Source organism: Leptodactylus fuscus, chromosome 5 (genome assembly GCF_031893055.1).
Source record: "Leptodactylus fuscus isolate aLepFus1 chromosome 5, aLepFus1.hap2, whole genome shotgun sequence".
Classification (NCBI taxonomy): domain Eukaryota; kingdom Metazoa; phylum Chordata; class Amphibia; order Anura; family Leptodactylidae; genus Leptodactylus; species Leptodactylus fuscus.
The window spans coordinates 163,228,618-163,252,657 of record NC_134269.1 but is presented as its reverse complement, the minus strand read 5'-3'; the positions used below and the strand labels follow the sequence as shown (position 1 = coordinate 163,252,657).

Below are 24,040 nucleotides of genomic sequence, written 5' to 3'. Positions count from 1 at the left end.
TGGGCGCACATGCGCCGCACTTTCACCAGTAGCTCTGGAACATTGGGGTAGCTCTTTAGGAAACGTTGCACCACTAGGTTGAAGACGTGGGCCAGGCATGGAACATGTTGGAGTCCGGCAAGCTCCAGAGCTGCTACCAGGTTCCGGCCGTTATCACAAACGACCATGCCTGGGCCCAGGTGCAGCGGCTCAAACCATATTGCCGTCTCATCGAGGAGGGCATCCCTCACCTCGGAGGCAGTGTGCTGTCTGTCCCCCAAGCTGATCAGCTTCAGCACAGCCTGCTGACGTCTACCAACGCCAGTGCTGCAACGTTTCCAACTCGTAGCTGGGGTCAATCTAACAGCGGAGGAGGAGGCGGTGGCGGAGGAGGAGGCGGTGGCGGAGGAGGAGGCGGTAGAGGAGGAGGAGGAGGGGGGTGTTCTTCTCGTGTCCCTGCCAGGAATGTTAGGCGGGGAGACGAGGTACACCGGGCCAGTTTGGGAAGCAGTCCCAGCCTCAACTACATTCACCCAGTGTGCCGTCAGTGAAATGTAGCGTCCCTGTCCGCATGCACTTGTCCACGCGTCGGTGGTCAAGTGGACCTTTGTGCAAAGCGCGGAACTAAGGGCCCGCCTGATGTTGAGTGACACGTGCTGGTGCAAGGCGGGGACGGCACACCGGGAGAAGTAGTGACGGCTAGGGACGGCATAGCGAGGTGCCGCAGTTGCCATCAGGTCCAGGAAGGCGGGAGTTTCAACAAGCCGGAACGCCAACATCTCCTGGGCCAGCAGTTTAGCGATGTTGGCGTTCAAGGCTTGCGCGTGTGGGTGGTTAGCAGTGTATTTCTGCCGCCGCTCCAATGTCTGAGAGATGGTGGGTTGTTGTAAAGAAACGCCTGATGGTGCCTTTGATGGTGCAGGAGAAGGAGATAAGACAGGACCAGGGGAGGATGAGGTAGAAGTCAACAAAGTGGCGGAGGCAGATGAAGTGGTGTCCTGGCTCGTCCTCTGGAGTGCATCGCCAGCACAGTCAGCAGTGGCAGTGGCAGAGGCAGAGGCAGTGGCAGAGGCAGTGGCAGTGGCGTGAACGGCAGGCGGCCTTTGTCCTGCCGTTGCTGCCTGCCACTGATTCCAGTGCTTGGATTCCAAATGACGGCGCATTGAAGTGGTGGACAGGTTGCTCTTCTCAGAGCCCCTAATCAATTTCGAGAGGCAAATTGTGCAGACAACACTATATCTGTCCTCGGCGCATTCCTTGAAAAAACTCCACACCTTCGAGAAACGTGCCCTCGAGTTGGGAGTTTTTCGGGGCTGGGTACGAACTGGAACATCTTGGGAGATTCCGGGTGTGGCCTGGCTTCGCCTAAGCTGCTGACCTCTGCCTCTGCCTCTAGCTACCCTTTTTGGTGCTGCACCTGCCTCAACATCCACACTACTTTCCCCGCTTGACATCCCCCCTGTCCAGGTCGGGTCAGTGTCCTCATCATCCACCACTTCCTCTTCCAACTCCTGTCTCATCTCCTCCTCCCGCACAATGCGCCGGTCAACTGGATGCCCTGACGGCAACTGCGTCACATCATCGTCGATGAGGGTGGGTTGCTGGTCATCCACCACCAAATCGAACGGAGATGGAGGAGACTCTAGTGTTTGAGCATCTGGACACAGATGCTCCTCTGTTAGGTTCGTGGAATCGTGACGTGGAGAGGCAGGTTGAGGGACAATGAAAGGAGCGGAGAACAGCTCTGGGGAGCAGGGACAGTTTGGGTTATTGTTCTGTAAAGCTTCGGAATTTTGGGAGGAAGGAAGACAAGACTGTTGGGTAATAGGAGGAGAGGAGGCAGAGTCTGACTGGCTGCTGGACAATGTGCTGTAAGCGTTCTCTGACAGCCATTGCAAGACCTGTTCCTGGTTCTCGGGCCTACTAAGGTTTGTACCCTGCAGTTTAGTTAATGTGGCAAGCAACCCTGGCACTGTGGAGTGGCGCAATGCTTGCTGCCCCACAGGAGTAGGCACGGGACGCCCTGTGGCTTCACTGCTACCTTGCTCCCCAGAACCATTCCCCCGACCTCGCCCACGGCCTCGTCCACGTCCCTTTCCGGGAGCCTTGCGCATTTTGAATTCCTAGTTAGAAATTGGCACTGTATACCAGTAGTAAAAATTGTGGGTGCACGTAACCCCAATATATTCTTTGAATTCCCAGTCAGACACTGGCACTATATGGCAGTAGCAAGAAATGAGGGTATTTGTATTCCCAATATACTCTTTAAATTCCCAGTCAGACAATGGCACTGTATACCAGTAGTAAAAATTGTGGGTGCACGTAACCCCAATATATTCTTTGAATTCCCAGTCAGAAACTGGCACTATATGGCAGTAGCAAGAAATGAGGGTATTTGTATTCCCAATATACTCTTTGAATTCCCAGTCAGACAATGGCACTGTATACCAGTAGTAAAAATTGTGGGTGCACGTAACCCCAATATATTCTTTGAATTACCAGTCAGAAACTGGCACTATATGGCAGTAGCAAGAAATGAGGGTATTTATAACCCCAATATATTCTTTGAATTCCCAGTCAGACAATGGCACTGTATACCAGTAGTAAAAATTGTGGGTGCACGTAACCCCAATATATTCTTTGAATTCCCAGTCAGAAACTGGCACTATATGGCAGTAGCAAGAAATGAGGGTATTTATAACCCCAATATATTCTTTGAATTCCCAGTAAGACAATGGCACTGTATACCAGTAGTAAAAATTGTGGGTGCACGTAACCCCAATATATTCTTTGAATTCCCAGTCAGAAACTGGCACTATATGGCAGTAGCAAGAAATGAGGGTATTTGTATTCCCAATATACTCTTTGAATTCCCAGTCAGACAATGGCACTGTATACCAGTAGTAAAAATTGTGGGTGCACGTAACCCCAATATATTCTTTGAATTACCAGTCAGAAACTGGCACTATATGGCAGTAGCAAGAAATGAGGGTATTTATAACCCCAATATATTCTTTGAATTCCCAGTCAGACAATGGCACTGTATACCAGTAGTAAAAATTGTGGGTGCACGTAACCCCAATATATTCTTTGAATTCCCAGTCAGAAACTGGCACTATATGGCAGTAGCAAGAAATGAGGGTATTTGTATTCCCAATATACTCTTTGAATTCCCAGTCAGACAATGGCACTGTATACCAGTAGTAAAAATTGTGGGTGCACGTAACCCCAATATATTCTTTGAATTACCAGTCAGAAACTGGCACTATATGGCAGTAGCAAGAAATGAGGGTATTTATAACCCCAATATATTCTTTGAATTCCCAGTCAGACAATGGCACTGTATACCAGTAGTAAAAATTGTGGGTGCACGTAACCCCAATATATTCTTTGAATTCCCAGTCAGAAACTGGCACTATATGGCAGTAGCAAGAAATGAGGGTATTTGTATTCCCAATATACTCTTTGAATTCCCAGTCAGACAATGGCACTGTATACCAGTAGTAAAAATTGTGGGTGCACGTAACCCCAATATATTCTTTGAATTACCAGTCAGAAACTGGCACTATATGGCAGTAGCAAGAAATGAGGGTATTTATAACCCCAATATATTCTTTGAATTCCCAGTCAGACAATGGCACTGTATACCAGTAGTAAAAATTGTGGGTGCACGTAACCCCAATATATTCTTTGAATTACCAGTCAGAAACTGGCACTATATGGCAGTAGCAAGAAATGAGGGTATTTGTATTCCCAATATACTCTTTGAATTCCCAGTCAGACAATGGCACTGTATACCAGTAGTAAAAATTGTGGGTGCACGTAACCCCAATATATTCTTTGAATTACCAGTCAGAAACTGGCACTATATGGCAGTAGCAAGAAATGAGGGTATTTATAACCCCAATATATTCTTTGAATTCCCAGTCAGACAATGGCACTGTATACCAGTAGTAAAAATTGTGGGTGCACGTAACCCCAATATATTCTTTGAATTCCCAGTCAGAAACTGGCACTATATGGCAGTAGCAAGAAATGAGGGTATTTGTATTCCCAATATACTCTTTGAATTCCCAGTCAGACAATGGCACTGTATACCAGTAGTAAAAATTGTGGGTGCACGTAACCCCAATATATTCTTTGAATTACCAGTCAGAAACTGGCACTATATGGCAGTAGCAAGAAATGAGGGTATTTATAACCCCAATATATTCTTTGAATTCCCAGTCAGACAATGGCACTGTATACCAGTAGTAAAAATTGTGGGTGCACGTAACCCCAATATATTCTTTGAATTACCAGTCAGAAACTGGCACTATATGGCAGTAGCAAGAAATGAGGGTATTTGTATTCCCAATATACTCTTTGAATTCCCAGTCAGACAATGGCACTGTATACCAGTAGTAAAAATTGTGGGTGCACGTAACCCCAATATATTCTTTGAATTACCAGTCAGAAACTGGCACTATATGGCAGTAGCAAGAAATGAGGGTATTTGTATTCCCAATATACTCTTTGAATTCCCAGTCAAACAATGGCACTGTATACCAGTAGTAAAAATTGTGGGTGCACGTAACCCCAATATATTCTTTGAATTACCAGTCAGAAACTGGCACTATATGGCAGTAGCAAGAAATGAGGGTATTTATAACCCCAATATATTCTTTGAATTCCCAGTCAGACAATGGCACTGTATACCAGTAGTAAAAATTGTGGGTGCACGTAACCCCAATATATTCTTTGAATTACCAGTCAGAAACTGGCACTATATGGCAGTAGCAAGAAATGAGGGTATTTGTATTCCCAATATACTCTTTGAATTCCCAGTCAGACAATGGCACTGTATACCAGTAGTAAAAATTGTGGGTGCACGTAACCCCAATATATTCTTTGAATTACCAGTCAGAAACTGGCACTATATGGCAGTAGCAAGAAATGAGGGTATTTATAACCCCAATATATTCTTTGAATTCCCAGTCAGACAATGGCACTGTATACCAGTAGTAAAAATTGTGGGTGCACGTAACCCCAATATATTCTTTGAATTCCCAGTCAGACACTGGCACTATATGGCAGTAGCAAGAAATGAGGGTATTTGTATTCCCAATATACTCTTTGAATTCCCAGTCAGACAATGGCACTGTATACCAGTAGTAAAAATTGTGGGTGCACGTAACCCCAATATATTCTTTGAATTCCCAGTCAGACACTGGCACTATATGGCAGTAGCAAGAAATGAGGGTATTTGTATTCCCAATATATTCTTTGAATTCCCAGTCAGACAATGGCACTGTATACCAGTAGTAAAAATTGTGGGTGCACGTAACCCCAATATATTCTTTGAATTCCCAGTCAGACACTGGCACTATATGGCAGTAGCAAGAAATGAGGGTATTTGTATTCCCAATATATTCTTTGAATTCCCAGTCAGACAATGGCACTGTATACCAGTAGTAAAAATTGTGGGTGTATATAGCCCCAATTCTATTGCTAGGGGACTTGCAGGGTATTTCTGGGGTGAAGGTGGGGGGGCACACCGTTGGAACGGGTATCGGGGTATATATCGGGTATACGGGAATACACTGACAGTGTATTCCATTCAGGATCCTGGGAAAGCTGGGTTGCGGCGATTGAGCCCGTCAGTGCCACGTTACACTGACAAGCTTCTCCCTGGAATTTAGCTCTTACAAGAGCTGTTGGTTGTCTTCTCCTTCCTATCCTAGCCTGTCCCTGCCTACCCAGAATCTAAGCCCTAGCTAGCTGGACGGAAACCTCCGTCCTCGGTGAATTGCAAGCTCAGAATGACGCGAACCTGGGCGGCGCTGTTCTTTTAAATTAGAGGTCACATGTATTCGGCAGCCAATGGGTTTTGCCTACTTTTTTCAACGTCACCGGTGTCGTAGTTCCTGTCCCACCTACCCTGCGCTGTTATTGGAGCAAAAAAGGCGCCAGGGAAGGTGGGAGGGGAATCGAGTAATGGCGCACTTTACCACGCGGTGTTCGATTCGATTCGAACATGCCGAACAGCCTAATATCCGATCGAACATGAGTTCGATAGAACACTGTTCGCTCATCTCTATTCGTAATGCCCCCTAATGGCTCTTTATATAAATGACTCCCCCTCCAGTATTCATAATCACCCCCTAATAGTCCATATATAAATGACCCCCCATGTTCATAATGCCCCCTAACAACCCCTTTTACTATTAAAAAGTCCACAACTGCCCCAAAAAAGTAAAAGTTAACTGGAACTATAACTGCTTGTTATTTACTGTGCCGAGGTGCTCACAACACGACGCAACACTGAGTATCCAGGGTTGTCGATGACACCTGCCAGTGAAGCATCAGTAAAGAGGTGCCTACATACATGTCTCTCGTTATGACTATGTCTAAAGCCAACCTTCTAGAAACAAGCTGCTGCCCCTCAAGCAGACTGTCTGACTACCCATCTCCAATCAAGGGATAGGCCGATTAAATAGTGTTCCCACCCTATGTAACCTGGGAAACCTCCAACACTCAACTTCTCCATGTGGTGCAACACTGCCCTCCTATTAAGAGCTATTGTATGATCTGGCAAACCTCCAAAGCATTGACTGCACGATGACCTGCACCAGTTAAATTAACACATTCTCACCAATGCAATACCCAATACACAGTGCAAGTCATAACCTGTGGAATATGCAACATAACATGTAGTCCAACCTTTACAACTATTAGCTCTAAAAAGTCCATGCTGTAGCACCCTGCGACAAGTCTGTGCCAGGGTCAAGCTCCATGCGCAGTCTGTACAGACAAAGGGGAAACAGCCAACTGGTTTAGAGAACCTTTCAGGTCCTCTGACATCGGTGCTAGAAAGCTGGACAGTGAGGACCACCACTCCTGACAGCACTCTTCTGTAGCCTTGTACTGTCAGGGAGGCGCTCCGCACAGCCCAGCAATAACACTAACTGTAAGGACCGCACTTCTGACAGTGGAGGGATACTGGTGCCAAGACTAACGCAAACCAGCAAAGCTGACAGTGTTATGACTTCAGTACACTCTCAGCTTTCTAGCGGTATATAATACCACTGATGTCAGAGGACACGAAAGGTCCCCTTTGAGGTGTGTATCCGCACCAGCTTACATCTATGTTATATAGGGTAGATATTATCAGATGGATAACCACTCCTACCAGCAAAGATTAGCTGCAACACTTGGTGACACCCATGGAAGAAAAAGTAAGGCGCCACATAGCAAAAATGCTAACAAAAAACTGTGTTTTCATTGAGATTTGATGTGCTTTTCTTTGCCCTATTAAATCTATAGGGAGACACTCATGATTCTTTGCTTTGTGTAGGTCTTTAATGTGTGATTGATGGGTTTTTGACCCCTAAACCCCAACAGACTGGCAGTACAAAGGGAACACAGTGTTTATTGAAGCTCAGTGGTTTGACCTTATACATGATGCTAGTTGCTAGTTCTGCAGATAAGTAGGGTCAAGGGGTTTACACTCCCTGGTGCACCATTCCAGGAGATGTGCCATAGACCAAAGTGATGAAACCTGGTCTTTCTTTCTTCAAAGCTGTTTTTTCTTTTTCATTTTTATATTATCTTAAAGATAATAGGGCTCATTTTTTTTACAAGCTGACTTCTCCTCTCACCTTATTTAGGTTAATATTGATGTTGAAACTCTGACCATCGCCTTCCACTTGCCATACCCAAACCCGGCAGGAGAGTTCACATGTGCTGAGACTGAAGCGCTCCAGTGTGAATGTACAGTGAAGATTCCCATGTACGCCATTCCAGATATGATAGAATGGGATCTCCTGCAATAAAGACAAAAACCATTATGAGATGATGACCAGCCCTAAGCATCTTATATTTACCGTGCCCCCGGCTCCTTGACAGATGAAGTCCCACTGATGTAAGACATCATTATCTAGCCCCCTAATGCACAGGCATGAAAGGCTCTATAGTGGGTGCCCTCGAGTAAGGATTTATTATGGTATGTATAGCATCTCTTTGCACAATGATACAAAAAATTGTGGCTGGGCCTGAGCATCTACTTAAAAACCCATGACAAGTATGTAAAATAATATGCCTCACAGTGAATTATCATTCAGAACTCCTCAGTTGTCATAGTTACAGAATGACGGTTTGCAGAAATGTGAAAAAAAAATGTAATAAATTGTAAGACAAGTATTTCAATTAGTTTGATGCAATCATCTGCCACCGGTTATTATATCGGAAAAATGGCTTGCATGCTACCACTATTAGGCCTTGTTCACACATCTGTATTTCACGTACGTATGATGGCATTCGGATGGCAAATAGGTACGCCATAAACAACTGAATCACGCCCTCATGCTGATGTATCACATCAATGGAAGTCTATGGGTCTGTGATAGAAAAGGACCCAGACATATTCTTTATACAGAGAATTACATAGAAAGGATCAACCATGGACAGCGCACCACCTGAAAATGAGCAGGTTGGGGATGCGGACGTGTGAATAAAGTCATACAGTCAGTGTTTGATCAGTGATTAAGAGACAAAATCAGAGGTAGGTCAAACACACGGGTAAAAATTTTTCCATTATAGTTTAACTCTACTTCTGTAGTCTACGTATCTGGTTTTGCTATTCTGTACATTACTGTATCTCTGTAAAATGTATATCTGCACACTTTCCCATACAGTGGGGCTTAGGGTGGGTTCACACCTGCGCCCGGTCTCCGCTTTGTGGGTTTCCATCTTCTGCCGACAGGAGACAGAAACCCGGCAGACAGTGTCCGCCTGTGAGCGCCCGTGAGCGTTATGTGGTCTCTGCTGCGAAACCGTTTGTTATTAACCAGACACAAAGTCCTGCATGTCCGACTTTGTGTCCGGTTAAAAAAAAAACAACGTTTCTCTGCGGAGACCAGAAGACGCTCGCGGGTGCTCACGGGCAAATACTTTGCAAACCCATTTAAATGAATGGGTTTGAAAAGTGACTGCCGGTTTACATCTGTCCATCTTCTCAGGCAGAAAACGGAAACCTGAAAGCGGATACCGGGTCGCAGATCTGAACCCGCCCTAATATGTAAATTAGCTTTTAATCACCAAATGGGCGCTAATCTTTTGTAATTGTCTGATAAAATAAGGTTCCCGCCCAGTTGGAGATTCAGAGCTAGCTTTCATATAACTCACCAGGGGCCATATCTTTTGAATGGCTGGATGGATTACAAAAGAAAATAAAGTCAAATTGTTCAGGGGCACAGTAAGACTTACATGATGTATGGCATTTAGTATTTTGTGTCTGGTGACAGATCCACTTTAAGCTATGGTTAAATAATAAACTAAAGTAAATGCAAATGAAGGCAGAGAAAAGTAAAAGCTTCCAGCAATTCTCCTATTAATGTTGAGTGCTGTTTCTATCGGTTGTCATTAATCAAATGTTTTTATGCTGAAGTGGTGCAGGGCTTAGTAAGACGCAATTCTACCTGGTAGCTGGCCAAGAGCTTGCTCTTCCACATGGTGCTGTGCATATCATGCACAGAAAGGCGTAGATTGTGATAACTATCCTTAAAATGTAAGATCCGTGGCTCATCTAACATCTGCCCCCCCTGTTGTTTCTCCAGCTGTATGACCTCCTAAGGGAAAAATGCACACAATTAGAAAGAGATAAAACATGTTGTATATGATTAATGCATATGAAGAAAACGTTCAGATAGCATCTCGGCATTAGTACAGCTACGTGCACCCAGATCTTTGCTTGTGCAGACAATTTGCATCCATCATATGCAGTTTCAGATATTAAGTGGTGCTTGAATCTGTTTGTTTGTGAGCTTCCTGTGTGTGTAGAGGGTCGGTGACCCTATAGTGGAAGCTGGCGACCATCCTCAGGGGTACAAATGCCTGCTTGGGCACAGCTGGCTTTCTTACACAGCTGATGAACAATCTTGAGTTGATGAGAAACAAAGTTCAAGTGAGAACTCTCTAAAGAGGCCAACAATGCACATCCTGATAGACGGATGTAACGGAGCTTTAGCGATAAGTGGTTTCTTCCAACATTCTTAAACAATGAAAAGCAGCATAACACCGCTCCGCTGAAATTGTAAGGATTAATCTTAAGACGTTACTTCAAGCAGTTTAACGTGTGCCTTTTCTTTACTAAAGCAGGGCAGTTTTTTTTTTTTTTTTTTTTTTTTAATCTTTGTGCTTTTAGTACCTGAAAAAGCACTGAGAAAACTCAGTCTCCTTCAGTATCTAATGCTTTCTATGCACTGCTTGGTGTAGTTTTAGCAAGAGCAGATGTAACAGTGAAACCAAGACCCTGGGGTCTGAGGGGCTGAAGACCTAGCACTGAAGAAGACACCAGTACTATAAATCTCACAGGGGGTAGATAGACAGTCAATGCCGGGCAAGTCTGTTACAGTTGTAATGACACTCAGGAGATTCAGGTTATGCCTTGAGATATAACTTATTTTAAAACACAATACTTTGGTTTCTCCTGGTTTTGTATAAAGCTTAGAGATATTCACACCTGTTAAGATGACAGCTTGAGTTGGTGTGGTGGACGAGGAAACATGGGAAATGTGTTAGCCCTGACCCCTATACTGTCCCCTATTGAAGTGCAGAGACTGCCTCATATTTATCTCTTGCATAGGGTCTATAGAACTCCACAGAGACTGTTCCGTATGCATATCTGTTCTGATGCCAAATGCCCCCGCTGTAGTATGGAACCCGCACATCTCCTGCATATGATGTGAGAGTGTCGGGAGTTAACCAATTACTGGAATCAGCTACGGTTCTTGCTTGGCTCGGTGTATTCTATTACACTTCTGTGCTCACCATTAGTTTGCCTCCTAGGTCATTTGGGGGAGGGTGTGGATGCGAAAAGCCTGGAATTTATAGGGTTGTCTAGGGTATTATACCAGGCAATAAAATTGATTGCTTATCATTGGTTGGAGCCAAGCCCTCCTTCTCTGGTGGAATTGATATCTAGCGTTAATAATACTATTAAGCTGGAGAGGGGAGTATATACACAAAGAAAGGCCCAAACTAAATTTGAAAAAAATTTGGGGAGAATGATTGGACACACCTGGTCTTCCCTCCCCGTCTCTGATTAGGAACAGATCTCTCACTTCTACTTTATGTTTCCTTGATCCCCTGAGTGCTATTCTTTGCATGGAAATCAAAAGATGTTCAGGAGATTTATTGGGGGGCCCTAATGGACTCCCCCCCCCCCTTTATATGTCGGATTGTGTCTTCATATTTACTTTGAATTGTTGTTGTGTTGCTGTTGTTTTGTTGATTGTTTGATTTTATCATGTAAAGAAAAATTTATTAATAAAAATAAAAAATAAAAAAAAGATATTTGAGGGCTTTCTAAGCGATGCTATCCTGGAGCATCTCAATGTAAATAATCTTATAACACCAAATCAGCATGGGTTTATGAGGAATCGGTCCTGTCAGACTAATCTGATCAGCTTCTATGAGGAGGTCAGTTCAAGACTGGACATGGGTAATGCAGTAGACGTGGTGTACCTGGACTTTTCAAAGGCTTTTGATACTGTTCCACATAAACGGTTGGTATGCAAAATGCGATTGTTGGGACTGGGGGAAAACATATGCATTTGGGTTAGCAACTGGCTCACTGATAGGAAACAGAGGGTACTTGTTAATGGTAAATATTCAGACTGGGCCACAGTCACCAGTGGGGTGCCGCAGGGGGCAGTATTAGGTCCTCTCTTGTTTAATATCTTTATTAATGACCTGGTAGAGGGTTTAAAAAGCAGGGTGTCCATATTTGCATGTGATACTAAACTTTGTAGGGTAATCAATAATGAGGAGGATAGTAGAATATTACAAGGGGATCTAAGGAAACTGGAAGCATGGGCGGAGACTTGGCAAATGAAGTTTAATGTTGACAAATGTAAAGTAATGCACTTTGGGCGACGTAATAAAATGCACGACTATGTACTAAATAGTAAATTACTGGGTAAGACTGTCCATGAAAAAGACTTAGGGATTTTGGTGGACAGCAAGCTTACCTTTAATGACCAGTGTCAGGCAGCTGCTGCCAAGGCAAATAAAATTATGGGATGCATCAAAAGAGGTCTAGATTCTCATGACAAGGACATAGTTATGCCTCTATACAAATCACTGGTACGGCCACACTTAGAATATTGTGCACAATTTTGGGCCCCGATATACAAGAAAGACATAAGTGAACTTGAAAAAGTGCAAAGACGGGCAACCAAAATGATTAGGGGAATGGGTGGACTGGAGTACAACGATAGATTAACAAACTTGGGGTTATTCAGTTTAGAGAAAAGACGTCTACGGGGAGATCTAATAACAATCTACAAATACATGAAGGGACAATACAAAGAACTTTCTAAGGATATTTTTACTCCTAGGCCAGTGACAGCGACAAGAGGACATCCTGTACGTCTGGAGGAGAGAAGGTTTCACCAGAAACATAGAAGGGGATTCTTCACAGTAAGAACAACGAGGCTCTGGAACTCTCTGCCCCAGGAAGTGGTGATGGCGGATTCACTGAACAAGTTCAAAGAGGGCCTGGATGCCTTTCTTGAAGAGAAAAATATAGCAGGTTATGGACTCTAGACTTTAAGGACACGTTGATCCAGGGTTTTATACTGACTGCCAGATTTGGAGTCGGGAAGGAATTTTTTCCCCTGAAATAGGGCAATTGGCATGAGCCTCATGGTTTTTTTTTTTGCCCTCCCCTGGATCAACACTGTAGGGTTATAGGTTGGACTTGATGGACTAATGTCTTTATCCAACCTCATCTACTATGTAACTATGTAACTATGTAACCAATTATGGTTCAATGTAAACCAGATATCACTGGCCTACAAAAATATAGAGATGATCACTGGTGTTGAGCCGATTTTGAAGTTTCAGGATCGTTTTTAAAATCCATTTTTCTATCATTTTCCAGCCGATCCCGATCGTGAAATTTGCTCGATCCCCGATCGGGATCCGTTCTTTCCCGATCCCGATCGCTCAACCCTATTAATGATATATACAAGAATAGGGTTGAGCCGATCTTGAGATAACCTCCGACCTCAATCTCGCCACAAAAGATCGGGATCAGAATTCCGATTGTGATCGTGAAATTTACTCGATCGACGATCGGAATCCGATCTTTTCCGATCCCGATTGCTCAACCCTAATGTTCACCACATTTATTACAAAATACAATATGGAAATATTGCAGCATTCCCATAATACAATATACACCACTCATTAGACAATATGGCTTGTATCCTGTATAATGCATTCACTAATATCTCTTCATGTTGATTTCTTTATTTTAATACGTGTCATGAATTGTAGATTCAATAGGTCACTCCTATTTAGGAGTCAGGGCATTGTGCTATTACGCTTTTAATAAGGCCAATAGTTTGACTTTGTTCCTATAAGCCTGCAATCCTCCCGTAATTCTCCTAAGCAGTTCCATAGACCATCTCCCTCAATGGAGCAAGTCGTGAATTATAGTATTACATCATATTTTATGTGCTCGATAATCAACAGTCTCCTGTCATTACAGTCAGTGAACCACATCCAGACTTTAATAGCTGTGGTTTATGTGTGGCTTTCCCCTCTCACTCACCTTCATGGCATCTTGTGTGTCGGGGATGCAGTACACTCGCAGGTTATACTCCAAACTTGTGCAGGAGGTGGGGGCGAAGAGCAGCAGCTTCAGGCGCTTGGTGGCGGACATGCTGAGAGACTCTCCCACCAAAGCAAAGCGTCCCAGCTGCTCGGTGAATAGGTAACAGCTGTGGGACTCGAGGTGACAATAATAAAGGTGCGATGGACTTCCACCGTCAAGTTGCAAGACGTCCTGTTAAATGTAAGTCATACACATAGGATCAGGAGACCACCTCTAATGGGAAAAGCTTCTGTGTATGTGCAATAAAAACAGTTGTTATTTACTTTCTGACAATCATTTGTAACCCAGAGGGAGTGCCTGTAAATATGGCTGCCATTACCGCTTCGTGAATTTCTCAGGTCGCTAAATTCCAAATGAACTCAACTATGTCAAATTTTAAGAGGGGTTAATGTCTGACTGATCTGTCAATCCAGATTCACAAAGAAACGTATGAACAGATTCTTTCCAGTGTGTTTAAACTATTTTACGCTGCCAATGAATTACTTATTCACTTACGGATCTCTTGACAAATCTGTAATCCATAGGGCTTATTCACATACTGCTACAATTACCCTCTACAGACACATTAAGTTCCTATGGCTCCTTTTAATGGACCCATAGGTGCTCAACAGCTGTGTGCATGAAGCTGTAAAACGCCTATCTACAGGAATACACAAAAATGCAACATAACGTCTATGACAATAGTATTATACAACATGGCTGCGGCAGTGGAGGTTAATGTCTGTATTCTGGGTTGTCTATAGCAACAAAGGGGTAACCATCAGTATACTTGGTGATCTAGGCCAGTCAGGAGGTTAGTGATGGGCATATAGTTAGTATTCTTGTTGGTCAAGGATAGTAAAGAGTTAAGTGTCCGCATCCCAGGCTCTAGGGTAGTAAAGGAGGTAATGTCGGTATACTTGGTAGCTTATCTCAGTAAAGGGGTTAATGGTCAATGTGCATATACACAGCAGTCTGTCAGCCCTAAGGGATGGGGTGAAGGGTATATTGTATCCCTGTGGGAACACTGGAAAAAGGGACTGCTTAAAGGGATATACTACAACTTCTTAAATGGCTACTGATTATTAAGTGACTTTTTCAGCCCACAAAATGTCATACAAGTCAATGTATTCCATTAGATTGTAGCTATAGCTCAGTAGTTAAAGTCACAGTGTGGTGATCATATTACCCTTTCAGAAAATGCACATTACCATGCATACAATGTAACGGTGACCTTTACTGGAACCTACCACCTGGTTGAGCTGAAGAGATGGCACAGCCCTCAAGTTAGAACATTTTAGTGAAGGCGAGGAGACAGGGAGTCCTCTCCTTCTTGACTTAGAAGGAGCAAGTGTTTGTAGTCTCTTCCTCCCTAGTGAGAAAATGGAAGATGGAGGGAGGATAGTCAGATTGACATCCTTCTGGCTGAGTTAGATCCAAGTGTCATTTTGTAACTAGAAAGTGAGACACTGTCCTGGTAGGTAGGCATTTTGAGATGCTAGAAAGCTGAATTCAGCGTACTGGCGGCTTCCCCTTTCTGTGCCCCCGGTGAAGAGCTATCGGTGCCGGTACAGTAGCTCTTCACCATCAGAAGGGCGTTTCTGACAGTCAGTCAGGAACGCTCTTCCTCACAGTAGCATCTATTGCGCTGTACTGTGAGAGCAGTGAGGAATGCCCCCTCCCTCTCTTCACAATACTAGACGAGGACTGGGGGGGTGTTTTCATTCCTCACCACTCAGCGTCATCGCTGGGCGGTATGCAACGCCCCCTCTCAGAGTACAGTGCTATAGATGCTACCTAGAGGAAGGGGCGTTCCTGACTGACTGTCAGAAACCCTTTTCTGACAGTGAAGAGCTACAGTACCAGTATCGATAGCTCTTCACCTTGGACACAGAACGGGAAAGCTGATAGTGTACTGAATTCGGCACACTGTCGGCTTTCTAGCGGTGTATTACACCGCATATACCCCAGTCATGAAAGGTCCTCTTTAAGTTCACTTTTGAGAAATAGACTGCCCCTGCAAGAGAGGTACAGACTATACTGCAGGGAGTACCATCACTCCATAGTTCCCCTCTATACTGCATCAGTCCTTGAGAAGTGCTGGAAGGTATGGCAGAGGTTACTGCCGCCGTGAACACAGTTACTACTATTTCCAACCTCTTGAGCTTCCTCTACTGGGTTACTGCAGGTGGAAAGAGGCGACATTATTCTTCCCTCATGAATACACCAAACTCATAAACTATGTATGCAATGCATTTTTATAGGGCACCCAGTAGTTAAATGGCACAACTGTGGCATTTTACAGTCCCTGGCTAATCCCATCCACACATTGCAGAAAAAAAATTTGAGGTGGAAATGCTGTGATTTCAAAAATGGTCATGTTTTTGGACATGGACATGACTATTATATCTATGGAAAAGCTGGTGGCTTCCCTATAGGTATAATAAAGACTGAAAGTCACAGAATGTAAAAAGCGATGTGGAAAAAAAAAACGTGATACGTTTCTGTCTGTGGTTTGCTACGTGGGACCTTAACCTGAATAGCAGACTTCTCCTTTAACTTTACTTGAAGGTGATTGGTCACTACAGGCTCCATCCCTCCCCATTGTAATGCTTCTACACAAGGTACCTGTCGTTCTAAATCCAGTTGTGTTTGCCAAATATCATGTTATTGTGTATTCAAATAGACAAAGCAGAGAGGAGTATAATGGGGTGTAAATTATATAGAAACCTTATGAGAACAAAGCAATTACTAGCTATTAAACAATGAAGAGATAGAAAAACAAAAAGCGACAAAGACAGAAGTAAGGGCAGTCACACGCTTCTGAAATCCTGACAATTATTACAATAGGGCAACATAACCTATAGGCAACAGATGACAACTTGAAAACACTGAAATCTATGTTACTTTAGGTAGCCGGCAGCCCATGTCAACTGTCATCAAACTTAATGTTGGACCTAATGTCTAGACATCATTATCCAACAGAAGGAACATGAGGTTATGAATGCACAGACTGCTCGATACATTTTCTGCATCCCTCAAATCCTCGCCTCTATATGATTCATAGTCTACACTGTAACCTGCAGCCTGTTCAATAAACACTATCAGCCAGGGACCTATGCGACTCTCTGGGAATGTCTCTTATCAAAGTAGAGCCTCAAGAAAGGAAACATTATTATAATAATGACATCCTGTAGGCAAGACATCAACTTGGCGTGCCTCAGACGTTCAGCGCTTGTGTCCTGACAATCTTATATGCTACACGCATAATTTCAAGAGTCAAAAATCACTATGGGACTCTCTCACCAACAGTGCAAATATACAACGTACAGTTAAGAGAATTTCTGCCTATAATAAAACAAATACGAGTATGTTCAGGTCATCGAGTTGTTACAAATTATATTGACCTGTTCCATAGTTTTATCTGTTTCTGATGAAGCACAGTAATAACCAATATGGCTCCCAAGTGGCTCATCTTTCTGTTTTCCTAGACTTTTCAGTGACAATGCGCCAAGTTTATTCAGCGATATTGAAAGCATTGGATATATTAAAGAATAACTAGGAAAATTTGCCATCCAGAAGAGGCTGCCAGTTGTAACATTTAGGAATGGCTGAATGGAAGTCATACTGGTGGTCACCCAGTTAGGGGGGGTTCATGTGTACTATACATTTGTGAAATGCTACTCTATAATTGGAGGTATGGTTTAACCACTTCAGTACCAGGCCAATTTCTGGTCCAGGACCAGACACATTTTGGGGTTTTATGTATGTACGGTTTTGAAGGTTGTAACAGTTTTATCATTTGCATTATTCAACTAATTTCTGCGGCTTTTTTTGACGACACATAGGGCTTTATATTTATGTCCTTTTTATTTTTGTATTTGTTTTAATTTTTTTATATCTGGGAAAATATAAACAAAAGAGAAGGGAAAACATGTCTGCTTTTCACTTTTCATTTTTTTTTTTCATTTAATAACATAAAGTGCTGCTAAAAATCCCCAGTTACAAGAGGAATACAGCCTCCTGCCACTTACTATAGAGCTCTAACACACGCTGATCCCGGTGGATCACATGACCGCCGGGTCAGAGGGCAACCACCCTCCGGAAGTAAAAACCCAATGGGTGGTACAAAAGTCATTAAAATATATATGTAATAGAGATGAGCGAGTAGTATTCGATCGAGTAGGTATTTGATGGAATACTACGGTATTTGAAATACTCGTACTCGATTGACTACCACTCGCTATTCCAATGGAAAAGTTAGATGCAGAACCAGCATTGATTGGCCGAATGCTATACAGTCAGCCAATCAACGCTGGTTCTTCTCCTACTTTTAGAAGTCTTCTCCGTGCAGCTTCCCCACGGCGTCTTCCGGCTCTGAATTCACTCTGCCAGGCATCGGGCCTGGGCAGAGCCGACTGCGCATGTCCGCTTGTAGTGCGGGCATGCGCAGTCGGCTCTGCCCAGGCCCGATGCCTGACAGAGTGAATTCAGAGCCGGAAGATGCCGCGGGGACGCTACACGGAGAAGACTTCTCGGAGGATCCAGCCCGACCCTCACTCGTGGACTTGGTAAGTATAATTTGATCGAATGTTGCCTACCCCTGAAACGAGCATTTTCCCCCCATAGACTATAATAGGGTAATAATAGGGAAACGAATATCGAATCTCGAACATTTTACTGTTCGCTCATCTCTAATATGTAACGAAGAAGAAGCTGAACAGAGTTTCTAAAAACTTCATAGACAGATTCGGCTTGAAACAGATCCTACTTTGTTTCTTAGGCATTCAGTTTTAGTGGGGACCTTGGCTTTCTTGGCCTTTAGCTTTTGTAGTATTGGTGCAGCTCCAATAGCTTATTTTTGCTAGATATTTCATCCTGCATGGCAAATATAGTATAGTCATATCCTGCCTCCTCTCTTGCTCACAGAGGGTGATCCCAAGCAAGGGTCCTCCTCTATGACTTGTAAATACATCCAATGATGGCATAAATTTGTAAGCAAATAGAAGATACCAGAAGGCTTGATGGAAACCCCAATGGCATCTCATGAACAATAAGAGATTTACGACTTGAAATATCACCATTAACTCCTATGCAGGTGTGTGCCGTCCGAGCCTAATGGTACATTATAACACAAAATGACCTTTTTCATTTCAGTTTTACTATTCACATACTTAAGTATATTTAGAAGTACCACGAGCAGCGGCATCTCTAAGGCAAAGACGATAGTCCTCCTGTACAAGCCAATATCAATTCATAGGAAATTCAATAAAGCATCTGTTACCGCATTGAACAATACATCATTGGTTTAAAGACTAGTGGCCAGATAGAAATCTCCCATGATGGCTGCTTGGAGCCCGGCTTTTCTTCCAGGTTATTACTATGTTTATTTATTTGACAGACATTTTCTGCGTGAAGAAAAAATGAGATGGTGATATTATTATGAGATAAAAGGAGTGCATTGTCAGCAGCTGTGAATGGATGCCACCTCCATTGTATTCCTGAAGGCCAAGGCCAAATAAAACCCTCTGTAAAAGAAAGAAAAACACTATGTACAGTCAGATAATGAAGAAAGACGAGGATCACAGGATCATCACGTTGAATTAAAACGCATTTTAAACCACTCGGTTTTGTCAGTTAAACAACAGACCTTGCCGACACATTGTCGGGTGACTTCTTGGGAATGGTGATTGCAGCTTGTCCTAATGTACAAATTAGAGTTGTCCTTTTCATGTAGGACATGACATATTATTACATGTGTTTTATGGGAGATATTTCCATAATTGGTTGGTAAAGGCTGGTGGATATGTTACTGATCTGAAGCCAGTTTATTGATATATCAGTGCCAGAGTAAATATAAAAGAGGATGGTGCCTATAGAGTAATACATTTATAGTCATTGTTTTTGACTGTTAAAGAACGGTCCTAAAAATCCAGTGTATACATTGCCTTAATCCAGTTAGGAGACTAAAACTTCTTGTATCATAGTGACCTATGATGTTAGGACTCCCTGTGTACCCATGGATTCACTGTCCATTACTCTATATAGTATGTATAGTAGAGCTATGAGGCACTCCTAGCAACATAGGTCACTATGATGCAAGATGTCTTGGTCTCCTGAATGTGTTTGGGACAGGGAATTTGACCAGGATCCTTGTGTGCATGGGCTCATATAGGAACTATAGTCACAGTGTACCCATAAAGGTAAACATCACATCTTCGTACCATCTACTTATGGTGCTGCTTTTTATGTGCCTGAACCGTCTATGGGAAACACTGGGTGTTAGACTCCAAATGCAATTACTAGGGAGTGGGATGGGAATGCCATAAAAAAATAAAGGCCTATTACTTACCAGGCAAATACCCTGCCATTTTAGTACCGCCACTTCACTCCTTCCCCCCGGTCTTTGAATACTCGACGACAGCCGTGACGTGTTGATGATAATAAGTGATCTCTGATGTTATTAAAAATTAGGATCCATTAAATGCATTTACTGTACTGGCAATAACATGATATGAATGGGCCCTAGTACATATGGAGTAGCCTGAATATCTGCCGAAAACTCCCAATTGTAAAGACAGAAAACAAGCAGGTTGTTCAGGGGTAGCTGGCACCATGGGCACCTGTCTGGTCTAGTGAACCTACACATTCTTAAAGGAGTCACAGGAGAGCCACAACTTTCTTATTCAAATCAAATCAAAAAAGTTTTATTGGCACATCCGAATAGGTATTTGGCATTGCCAAAGCTAGTAAAGTGGGCGGGAGGGGGGGGGAGTTGGATTTGGGTGGGTGAGTGGTGGGTATGGGGGGGTGGGGTGTGTGTGGCTTATTTATGTAGTCAGGATTAAGTTGGCCACTAACTAAAGACAGCTGTTGTCCGAACACTCATTCGTTCAATAGCTACATTCTTTGACCATCGGAAAACATACACATCCAGCTCATAATAAGGAAAAGGTAGCAAGCTGAACATATGTATCAGCTGTAAGCCGATGGCCGGCCAGGTAATGGAGGGAGTGTACATCGCACCCAGACTACTAAGGTGGGTGAGATAAGAAAACTCCAGAAAGAATGTTTCTCAGCAGATAACTATTGTCTGCTGAGGGTTATTTCAGAGTTCCAGTTACTGGGCTGGATTTTTAAGAATGGCAGGTAGGTTGGTAGTGGGACCTGTCACTCCACCCCCCTCCAGTCTACACTTTGGGGATGTTCTGGCAGCGACTCAGCTGCAGAGAGTCTCTTCATCAAGGAGGCTTAAGAAGCCAGCTCCAGCAGCAGACTTTGACAGAGCTTGGCTGGAGTGCCAACAGAGAGGTTATATTTTTGGAGCTGTGTCCTGAATGATTCTACTGGCTTTTGGATTTCTGTTATTCTAGGTGAGGTAACCTATTTTATGTTTAGTTAGAGCCTAGCCGGGCCGGTATTTATTTTTTAATTGTTTCCTTTTTTGTTGCTGCACCGTTTTGTTTTGAGTGAAAATAAACTCCACCTTTGTTTAGACTAAAGAAATTGGACTTTTGTGTCTATGCCACCCCACCTAGCAACCCCAGACCCTGACACAGCTCACTGCCTCCGATGTGGAGATTGTCCTACTCGGCAGGTACATTGAGAGATTGCTGAGCCAGAAGTCAGGTGAACAACAAGTATTCCTCATGAATTTACAAATCCTCTCCAGTAGTCCTGACAGTCTTTAAAAACAGTTTCTTTATTAGTAGAAAAACTGTGCACCTTCCTAAAACTTTTATGTGTTTTCAAACAAATCTTGGTTCTTACTAATAGATACCTACCTGCATATGAAAATTGCCTGCAAAATACAGTGAAGTTCAGCTAAACTATAATGGAAAAGGGGACCCAATGGGACATTAATGGATTTTATTTAGAGCTAATCCAGGAGTGGAGCCTTCTAGATTATATGCACCCTCCACCCTTAAACTTAACTAAACATATTGTTAGGGAATAGCCAGATGATAATTCCCCAGAAGCTGCTGGTGAACCCTGGAGGGAGGGGCACAAGGGACAGTGAGCCCTAAACTGAAGCCCCCCGCTTGCCCTTCCTATTGCCAGACCCTATCCTAAGTAATAGGCGACAACCACGAAGACAATCCCTCCCTGAATACGTGAAACACAAAACGCAGACAAGACGTACAACAACAAAGGGAGGTCAGGTAGCCAGGGTTCGGTAACAAGAGAGCGATGCAGTGCCAAATCGGAGTCAAGAGAATAGTCAGTAGGAAAGCCAGAGGTCAAGGATTAGAGTACAAGTAATATAACAGCAAGAAAAACCAGAAAGCTAGGGCAATAACCGGCACCAGTGTGACTGTGAGCCAAGACTAAATAGGGAAGGAAGAACCCGCCCAGAACCTGACAGGAAGAAAAGTTGTCAATCACAGGCAAGACAGATAAACCACTTAATGAACAGAGGCAACCTTGGCAGAAGACGGGTGTGGTGCAAATCCAATTAAGGACTAGAGCCGTGTTCACACAGTGCAACTAAAAATCTTAAGCAGATTGTCAAACTGCACACGCCTTCGGCGCCGCAGCATGCGAGCAGAGGGTGGCGCAGAGGCCCGAACAGGCAGAGATGTTACAGTACCCCCCCTTTTATGAGGGGCCACCGGACCCTCACCAGACAAACCAGTTCTAGAGGGATTCTGAGTTTTCCCTGCCTTGTATTTTGGTTCTGCTTGAACCACAGATGCTTGAGAATCAGGCAAACATTTTTTATTCACCTGGCGCTTCTGATACCACCAGGTTTTAATACCAGAGGGGCGTTCCCAACTTTTAGTAGCTGAGACCTTCTCCTCACTGACACAATCAACAGAATGTAAAGCAATACAGTGGGATGAGCACTGATCTCCCCACTTTACCAACTCCTTTTTACCCCAATCCAAAATAGGGTTATGGAGCTTCAGCCAGGGGAACCCCAAAATAACATCAGCAGAGAGATTCTCCATAACAAAAAGGCTTATGACCTCTGAATGTGAAGAACCCACTTGCAAAGAGATCAAGGGGGTTTTAAAACTGACTTTACCCCTGGCCAGTGGAGTAGAATCCGCTCCAGCAACAGACATAGGTGTGTCAAGTGGCAAAAGCTCAATGCCCAAAGATTCAACAACTGAATTTTTAATAAAATTTGCTGCAGACCCAGAGTCAACTAGGGCCTTGCCAGAAACAGATCTGTCCCCAGAGGACAGAGACACAGATAACATCATCTTATTGTTATTTCCACCAAATACCTGGTTGCCTGAGTGGTTCTTCTGATTACCACTCAGGCACTGAAGTTTATTCGCAGGTGACAAGGGTCTGATAGAGCAGTCTCGGATGACATGACCAGAGGAACCACAGTACAGGCAAAGGTTATTCCTGAGACGATGTTCTCGTCGTGTTCTGGCGTCAACAGCTCCCAGTTGCATGGGTTCCTCACCAGAAGTGACGGGAGGAAAGGTAGGTTTATCAGAGGAGAGAGAGGAAGAGACAGAAAACTTGGAAGCAACAGGCCCTACTCTCTCTTTTAAATTTTCCCGAATCTTACGGTCAATACGGACCGCTAAAGTCATGGCCTTCTCAAGAGTCGGGGGATCTGGGTGACCAACCCAGAGCTCCTTAACACGATCACATAGCCCTTGTTTAAAGTGAGCCTTTAGCGCGGACTCACACCAACCTGCCGTTACACTGTACTTACGGAACTCAGAGCAATACTACTCTGCAGAGCGTTTTCCCTGCCACATAGTGAGGAGTTGCGATTCCGCAAGCGCAATGTGGTCTGGCTCAGCATAGATAGAGCCCAGGGACTTAAAAATTTTTTCCAGATCAACCCACTCCTCAGCCTCATCAGGGAGTTTAAGGGCCCAAGCTTGTGGGTCCCCCTGTAAAAGAGATATAACCACTCCCACCATTTGGGCCTGAGTAGCATGTGGATTAACACGGAAGTACAGGCGACAAGACTCCCTGAAAGTTTCAAATTTTTCACGGTCCCCTGAGAAACGGTCCGGGAGTAGCATCTTGACCTTATAAGGTGCCAAAACAGCTGGGGATGGTGCAGCAGCCTCAGTTAGGGTCTGAACCTGTTTAGCAAGCTCAGCTACCAGGCCTGTCAATCCCTCCAACTTTGCTGCAAGGCACTGGATAGGATCCATGCTATCTGTAGGGAAGCAATGGATGTAGGTTTTTTCAGGCCGGTTATTCTGTTAGGGAATAGCCAGATGATAATTCCACAGAAGCTGCTGGTGAACCCTGGAGGGAGGGGCACAAGGGACAGTGAGCCCTAAACTGAAGCCCCCCCGCTTGCCCTTCCTATTGCCAGACCCTATCCTAAGTAATAGGTGACAACCACGAAGACAATCCCTCCCTGAATACGTGAAACACAAAACGCAGACAAGACGTACAACAACAAAGGGAGGTCAGGTAGCCAGGGTTCAGTAA

The 24,040-nt window shown here is 43.8% G+C and overlaps 1 protein-coding gene across 1 annotated transcript in view; it reads right to left on the bottom strand.

Annotated features, from left to right (window-relative positions):
- Window positions 1–24,040, bottom strand: part of UNC5A (unc-5 netrin receptor A) — a 319,041-nt gene that overhangs the window by 25,646 nt on the left and 269,355 nt on the right. The window contains exons 12-14 of the mRNA XM_075274664.1: window positions 13,580–13,813; window positions 9,438–9,587; window positions 7,620–7,784 (exon numbers count right to left, since the gene is read on the bottom strand). Coding sequence (XP_075130765.1) covers window positions 7,620–7,784; window positions 9,438–9,587; window positions 13,580–13,813 — 549 coding nt within the window. The remainder of the gene's footprint in view (window positions 1–7,619; window positions 7,785–9,437; window positions 9,588–13,579; window positions 13,814–24,040) is intronic.